Here is an 8763-nt window from a genome sequence, read left to right as displayed (position 1 = left end):
AAATTAGTTAAGAGTTAATGTGTATAACTGGTCGATAATAAGCCTTAAAAGAGATTACTATGACAATGATGAAGATTATGGTGATGATGATGTACTGAGAAGGCCTGCTGTTATTTGGAGACCCAGTGAACCATGTTTTACAGTTCTTACCCTTCTGTACTTCTCTTGATTTGATCTGGCCAGGCCCTGGGATGAGCTGTAAACAGTGGGACTGGGTGTGATGGCACTGCCTATAATCTCAACACTCAGAGGTTGGAGGCAGGAGGAGCAGAAATTCAAGGTCATTCTTGGCTATATAGCCATTTAGAAGCCAGCTTGAGCTTCAGGTCTCAAAAACAGAAACATAAAACAAAATAAAGTAAAACAACATTAACAAGTAGAGTGCAATTTAAAGGCTATTATGTCTTTCTGGGTCTAAGAAAAATTAAAATGGCTCTTAAAATTCACCATCTGCACTTGGGGATGCCAACTGCCACATAAGTAAGCTGAGTTACCTTGGGTCATTGGACTCAGAGAAGTCCAGTCCAGGCATATGCAAAGGTCATGGAGAGCAGTTCTCATGTAGCAGTCAGCAACACTTGCAGCCATGTAAGAGAGACCGTTGCTAGCATCTACCCTGCTCTAGGACCTGTGAGCCTGCACAGTTTCTTGTCTTGCGTCTGTATCCAGGCTGGGTCTGAGTTCTAGCTTCCCACACAAGAAACAAATTCAGACAGTGCATAACAGTAATTATAGCAGGACATTTTTCTTTCGGATGCACACATGGAAATAATCTACTGAAAATGATGTATGAGTGTATTGTGTCTAATGAAAATAATGTCCTTAATATAAGAATTGTTTTTTTTTAAATAACTCAAAAGCATCTAAAAGTGCATGGGTTTATCATATACTGTGGTGAAGATAACCTTATGATAAAACATCAAAAAGAACTTAAAATTCTTCTCCATCTTACCATTTTATATTCTTTCCAGCCCCTTTGGAAATCCAGACTTCCATCCTCACGATGTTGTATTACTGTCCAACCTCCCCCATTCACATCCATATTGCAAAATACCTGAGGAATGAAGGAAAGTGGAAATTGCATTTATTTTAAAGAAACATGTAGCTGATATGTTTCAAAATATTAAAAAAGCCTATACGAATAGAAAAAAGCTACAATTCAGACTCATTATTGGTTCCTTCCCCCACAATTTACATTTGAGCTATATCTTGTAAATTCCCTTCAGTGGTGTATTGATTACTTGTAAAACTTTAGATTGATGAACTGAAAATTAACAGCCCCAGTTTCAGACTATAAAACAGTTTTAGAGGTTGGGGTTATAGCTCAGTGATACAGTGCTTACCTTTCTTGTGCAAGGCCTTGGGTTCAATCCCCAGTGTCACCCAGAAAAATAATTTAAACTCTTCATTTCAAATTGAAATAGGCACTTGACTAAGTTTAAATTTAAGAAGTGCTACTAAAGTTCTCAAAATTACAGACCATTTTATGGTCAAAATAGAACATTCAGAATTATTGAACCTTTTATTGACTATCAATGTAATAACAAAGTTTTGTGAAGTGACATATTTCACTATTTCATATTTTCTCACATAAATTCTTATACATAAATGCTTACCTACTATGCTTAAATACTGTAATGATTATTCTTGGTTGCTGAATATTATATTAGAGGCCAAATTTGGTCTTTGGTGAATGGAGAACACATTCTTGGCCTAAATTTAACTTTGAACAACAGGAGAACATGACATAGCATGTGCTGAATGTGATAAGCATTCATTTCCCATGTAGAGTAGTTAGCTGAAGCTTTCAAAGCACACTTATTTTGATTATTATAGATACAACAGTATTTATTTTTAAATGAATTAATTTTCCTCCGTGTTTCTAAAATGGGATTATCTTTAAAGACCAAACACGATGACAGGTGCCATATGAATCTGGAAGGTTGATTATGAAAGGACTGGCTACAGTGAGTACTATTCCACAGTAACTGAACATTAGAGCATGTTGAAGGTTGACAAAATGTGTGGAAATGACACAACAGCAGTAAGCAGCAGCACAGGTGCAGAACAAGCTCTCATGCAAAGGAACCCTCAGTGTTCCTCCTGAGGCATTAAGTTAGAGCACAAAAGCCCAAAGGGTACCAAACAATGGCAAGAGCCATCATTCAAAGGAGAAAATTTTCATGTACTTCTTAGTAAAAGGAGCTAAGACATGCATGCCTGTGTGTATAGGAAATGGGACAACTGTTCTCCTGAGTGCACTCGCTCTCTAACTTGACAAATTACCTACTTCTACCTACCCTCATGTCTTCATCATCCCTTGGAATTGACTCATCCTCATGTACATAAATTTTCTTTCCCATTCCTAAGGTTCACCATGTAGTACTAATCTTTTAACCCTCTTCATCTGCTCTCTGTCCTCAGCAGAACCTCTAGCATGTCTATGCTTAATTATGATATATACATTCATCCTCCTTAATCCCAGTATATTCACTCACTTATTTATTTTTCACCCAATAAGCATTCTTGGGCATTGAGTCTGTATTACAAATGAGGCTAGTCAGATAAATAAGATATGGATTGTGTCCTCAAAACACCTCATAGTTTCAATAGTGACTGCTCCCATCAGAGTAAGAACCAGTGGAGCCCATAACTCTCAACTTTGGTGACCTCAAGAATAACAGAGGCAATGATAGAAATGAAAAGACAAGAAAAAGAGCTAATGTCCTAAAAGAAATAATCATCAGTGTAGATACTGTGCTTGATGTAGGATGACCATCCAGAAGGAGGAGCACCAGGAGCAGTTAGAGAGCAGTTAGAGGTCTACTGGAGACAGACCAAGGGTATATGGGCAAGAAAATAGAGGAATAAGGAAAGAGTAGCCATTGACAATGGCACACTTAATTTGAACACTTTCCATATATGTTGTAACAAACTCAGAACAACCCTATGAAAGTAAGATTACTATTTCCACTAAACAAATAAAACATGATGTTTAGAGTATGTTAATAACATCAATGATTATACATAACAATTAGTACTCGATCTAGGTTCTGAACTGGATTTGGATTGGGTCTTGGATTTGAATCCTGTGTTTGAGTAATTCAACATGATTGGTAATAATGTCCTTGAAAATAGATGTTGTTATCACAAAGATTGTTATTTAAAGAAATAAAGAGAAACTGTTTCTAGATTGGAGAAGAAGGTCCATGAATGGATTTCGGTAAACAACTGGTGCAGGCAAAATACACCAAGAACTTGTATGTGGGTACATGTTCAGTTCCTAGAGTAGCACTTAGCCTATTGCAGTTATTAAATGAATACTCATTGTAGTGAGAAGAAAATTTGATTAAAAGAATACTAAGAAAACTGGGGTTTAATGTGGAGTGGGGGGAAGTAATTAACTTAATCAAATATTTTAGAGAAATCAAGATATATAAACATGAAGAATATACATAAGTGTGTGTGTGTGTTTGTGTGTTTTAAACGAGGAGGTTTTAAATGAGGAGGTTGTTCGTGACCTTAACCAGAGATTCAATGATTCAGACAGAAGAGTTTGAAAAGAGAATAGATGGAGATTAAAAAGTATCCAAGATGGAATGTTCCTAGTATAATTTAATCAAAGAAAGAGAAGTGAAAATGCCCAGGAAACATTTTTCTATGGGAAATTAATGCCACTGCTTTCTGAATTAAATTTTGCACTGCCTAGACAGGTTAATGCAAAGTCTGTCTCTATCTCTTATTTCCTGATGGAAAATTTGCCAACAAAAGTTTATTTTCAAAGCTGTAAATTCATCAACATACTCAAGAAAGGAAACGATACATTTGTAAATTTACAATGTGTGAAGAAAACTATGTTATGAGGTTGTTATTATAATTCTGTATACTTGGTTCTAAAATCACTTACTTTTTTTTTTGCAAAACACCACTTTTATTTCATTTTCCAGAAAATTTTTTTTTTTTTTAATGCAAGTAACTGCAAATAGGAAACCAGAGGGGGAGCCCCAGGCAAAAACAAATTGCATCCTCTCCCCCACAGAACAAGGGGAGAAAGTGGCCTCTACACCCTCGCAGATCAAAATGCCCCCCACCATTCTGCTGCAGCAGCCAAGGGGCAGGGCCCACCTTCCCTGCGGTGGTAGGTAACCCAGCCTGCTGTGCCCCCAGCACCCGTTCCCCTAGACTAGAAGATAGAAGATCGCAAAGGTGATGAGGCTGAATGTTGGCATTACTAGTAGCAACAATGGTAGGTGTGTAAGAATGAATACTGAAAAAAACACAACTGTCCATAGGTAGTTTGTGAACAGAGAAAAGATGAAACAGAACCTTTCAGAGCGGGAGGAGAAGCAGTCAGAGCTAATTCTTTATTAGTGTCTAACTGGAAGAAGGAAAACAGCCCGGAGTAGAAGTGGGGAGTTGAGGGAGCTCCCCAGCCTACTTAGGTGGCCCTGGGGACTCTCTCTGGTAGTGCCTCTGTCTGTCACTGTGCTAGGTACCAGATCCCAGGTGAGGGCAAGGTGGGTGCGCACCCAATACCTGTTCTATTTCTATAGTCCAATATGCTTGCCCAAACTACTGCAGGTGGGGTGGATGTGGCTGAGAGCCCCGCTGGTAATAATTAGGTTGGTGGTTTCTGGAATCTAAGTATCCCCTCCACTAATCTTACCAGGGGTTGTCAGTTCAGCCAATAGGGCTTGTGAGAAAGAGATGAGGCTGGGGCCCCTTAAGGCCAAGGAGTGCTCCCAGGTCCCTCTGCAGTGGAGAGCAGAAGGGGCCCTCAAATACACAGGAGTATCCAATAACTTGTGAATGTTAAGTGTTGAGAATCCATCTTAGATAAAGACTCAGAGAAAGACAGAAGTAAAGAATGCCAGATTGGGCTGCAAAGAGTTAACCTCTGATTCCCGTGAAGACTCAACAGTAACAACAGCTGCCATTGAAGGAATATGGTCACAATAGAGCCAAGCTGATTGGGAGTGAGGCCTGGAGGGCTGGATTGAATGGATTCAAACTTCACCCCCACTTACTATGAAATCTCTTCTGAAAATTAAGAGCACACAGGCCTCTCAGAGTGGTGTTTGACATGTTTCCTATGCAATGCCATTACTCTTACAGCTTGGATTTTATAAACAAAATAACATATATTCATATTATTCATTACCTACTGTATGTATATAACATACTAGTTACTGAAGTGTTGTTATATTTGACATTTTACATGATTTATATTATATACACTTTTTTAGAATGAAATATACAAAACCCAAATATGCAGAAATTCAATAAATTTGCCTTATGTATATAATTCCTAGCTTCCTTTTATTAATACTGACATCATGAATCTTTGATCATGCTACTTTTATTATATATCTATTTAAGACATTGGACTCAGACTTGCAAAAAAAATTAAAACCTGTTATTTCACCTATAGTCATGAGAGAAGTAAAATCAAAAGCCAGTGGCTGACATATGAAGGAAGGTCCAGAGAGTGAGTAAGTGATCAGTTTCAGAGAGATTTGAGACATGAAGAGGTTATTTGCTGGTCTTGTGTGGTCTGTGATCTTGCATGTTCTTAGGGACAGGTCCCCCCTCCAGTTATTATGCCTGTTGAATGTATTGATACTATGACTTGGGCTTTGCTTTATTCAAGAAAAGGTAGAGTTGGCTCCCCTCCCAGGGAGTGTCAAAACTTTCAACCATTAAACAGCTTTTAACATAATACAGAGATTTCAACCCAAACACAAAAGGGAAGTCTGATTCATATAATGCTCCCATGCTTCATATAAATTGAAATGATTAGCCTTGTAGATTTTTGTTCATAATCTTAGATGAAATAGTTTCAACACATATGTAACAAACCTTTTCTAAGAATTAGAGGAAATAAGAGTTCAGAAACAAATTTTTGATATTTTACACTAAGATGATTTAATGGATTTTTTTTTTTTGATGAAACTAAGCTTGCTATAGGGTACTTGTTTTTAGAAATTTGTGAAATGAAAAGAAAAATCCTGTTTCCCACTAGCACAGCTTGAAGGGAGTGCAGAGGGAAATAACCACAAATACTAGGAAAGCAAAAAGAAAGCTATAAAAATCCAATTCTCATTTTCTATCTTCTTCAAAAATTAAATAATTCTAAAATACCACTTTTGTCTCTCACTTTTCGAACCTTAGCAATCAGTTCTCTTTTGACAAGGAACAGCGTCAGAATGGTAACTGATAGTTCTTGTACATTTACAACTCTTACACTGCCAAAAAGGCTACTATTTTCTGTCACACTGTGTTGGTTGTTTTAAACAGCTCAATTTTACTGTGGGTTCATCCTCCACATCTTAGACTCTTGACTTCCCTTTTAGCCCTGTTTCATTTTTATCAACCTGAGTTCCTTACCCACGGTAGAACTTCTGAAAATATTTCAATCAACAAAGCTAAGTACATTCAAGGATAGTGTCAACTGTTTGGTTGATTTTGATCCAGACTATTTGGTCTAATGATGGCTTGTCTCAACACTTTTTATGTGATTACAATATGAATTATTTATATCAAAAGGAAAGAAAGTAAAGCTATGGCTGGGTAGTGAAATGGTTTTTAATAAGAACATGAATCAATTACCCATGTTGCACATGTGACTTCTCCATGAGACAAGTTCATACTCAAAAATAGCGATGGAGCTGATGTGGTAGCACATACCTTTAATCCCAGCACCGGGGAGGCAGAGGCAGATGGAGCTCTGTAAGATCAATGCCAGCCTAGTCTACACAGCAGGCTCCGGGCCACTCTCTGTGACTACAGAGAGAACCTGTCTCAAAACCAAGCAAACAAAAAAACAAAAACAAAAATTGTGATTGATTGATGCAAGTTCAGTCATCACTAGTGTAAATAATTATGCCTCTTAGATATTTTACTAACCTGGAAACAGATATTTTTGTTTTAAAGGAAAAGTTCACCATCTACCACATATATAATTTGGGCAAGTTGTTTTTCTGAAATTGGGATGATGGAAATAAACAACTCATTGGATTGTCAAAAAGGACAGTAGAGTGGGTAATACAATAGAATGCTTAGAACAGGGCCTGGTGAACTGTTCATGATCAATTTTTTGAACTTATATTAACTTCTAAAATACTCTGGTGAAATGTATGTAATCTTTGTTTTTACCTAGGCCATACTAAAGTATTTTAATAACGGATCTTAAACAAAATGTGTTTATCAAAAAAAGTGTAAACTTGTAAGTCTGAATCAAAGGACAGTATTGTGAGATAGACCTGCTCAGCCAGGACTCTGGTAAGTCAGATCAAGTCCATTGCCTCCTTCCCCCATTTCTCTCAGCCTCCTAAACTCTGTCATCTGTTGACCTCTCTCACAGGCAGGCCCAGCCTTGGCTCCAAAACATTCTCTGCAGGAGGACAGACTACCCCATTCCTCTCATCACTGTCTGGGCAAGCCTCTTTCACAGGCTGGCTCCTGTTTCTTAAACCCAAATCCCATGACTACCTTCCCAAAACAGATTAACCACTCACCCTACCATAGATCCCTAAGTTCTCACCAAGGCAGCCCCTTCACAGCCAAATTCCCAGTCTTGGATCAGGCAGACAGATCTGCTCAGCCAGGACTCTGAACCAAAATTAGATTAAACAAAAGCAGAGTAGAAGTTCCTGTTGAATATATAACTGACAAAGAGCATCCGCATGTCCAGACAGCAACACAAAACACAAATAATATGAAAAATCAGAAAAATATGTCCCCAACAAAACTCCAGTCCTATAGAAGGGCAGAACATTGAGAACCACCCTATAGAATTCCAGGACACAGAATTTAAAAGAATAATCATAAACATGATCAAAGAATTACAAGAAACCACAGACAAACAACTCAACTCAAAGAACAACTCAAGGAGGAAAAACATAAACTTTTGACAGAAGCTCAAGAATATAAAAATATGCAGCTTAAGGAAATATCCAAAACAATTCATAATTTGAAAAGCAAATTCATTAAAGAGATAGAAATAGTGAAGACAACCCAAATGGAAATGAACACAGGACTGAAAGACTTAAAAAAACAAGTAGAAACAACAGGAGAAAGTCTCACAAGCAGAATGAGTGAAATGGAAAACAGAATATCAAGACCAGAGGATAAAGTTGAAGATCTGGACTCCTTAAGCAAAGACTATGCAGTCAATAAAACACAGCAATGGAATACTCAGAAAATATGGAAGAACATGAAATGACAAAATCTGTGTATTACAGGAATACAGGAAGGAGAAGAAAATCAAACCAATGACATCGAACAGATCTTTGACAGGATTATAGAAGAAAACTTCCCTAAATTAAGGAAAGAGATACCCACAGAGATTCAAGAAGCAGAACACCATTAAGACAGGTCGGGACAAAGTCCCTACAACTTATCATAGTAAAAACATTAAATGTACAGAAGAGAGCATACTGACAGCTGCTAGAGAAAAACAACAAGTTACACATAAAGGAAAACCCATCAGAATAACATCTCACTTTTCAATGCAAACTTTGAAAGCCAGAGAGCCTAGAACAAAGTATTCCCAGTCATAAACACCCATGGATGCCAACCCCAAATGCTTTATCCAGCAAAACTATCAAGGTTGAAGAGGAACAGAAAATTTTCCATGACACAAATAGGCTAAAAGAATTCATGTCTTCCAAACTAGCACTACAGAGAATACTTGAAGCAACACAAAGGACCGAAGAAAGGAATGAGTATGACCAAGAGGATACAGAAAGAACATAAAGAGAA

At 37.5% G+C, this 8763-nt stretch overlaps 1 protein-coding gene across 2 annotated transcripts in view; it reads right to left on the bottom strand.

Moving 5' to 3' along the window:
* The window catches only part of Angpt1 (angiopoietin 1), a 289964-nt gene that overhangs the window by 44092 nt on the left and 237109 nt on the right, over positions 1-8763 (bottom strand). For both annotated transcript variants that reach the window (XM_008851510.3, XM_017802808.2), the window contains exon 6: positions 953-1054. In XM_008851510.3, coding sequence (XP_008849732.1) covers positions 953-1054 — 102 coding nt within the window. The remainder of the gene's footprint in view (positions 1-952; positions 1055-8763) is intronic.

The sequence above is a fragment of the Nannospalax galili genome, unplaced genomic scaffold (genome assembly GCF_000622305.1).
Source record: "Nannospalax galili isolate Female #2095 unplaced genomic scaffold, S.galili_v1.0 scaffold284, whole genome shotgun sequence".
NCBI classification, from domain to species: Eukaryota; Metazoa; Chordata; class Mammalia; order Rodentia; family Spalacidae; genus Nannospalax; species Nannospalax galili.
The sequence above is the reverse complement of the archived record's forward strand: the minus strand, read 5'-3'. Positions and strand labels throughout refer to the sequence as shown.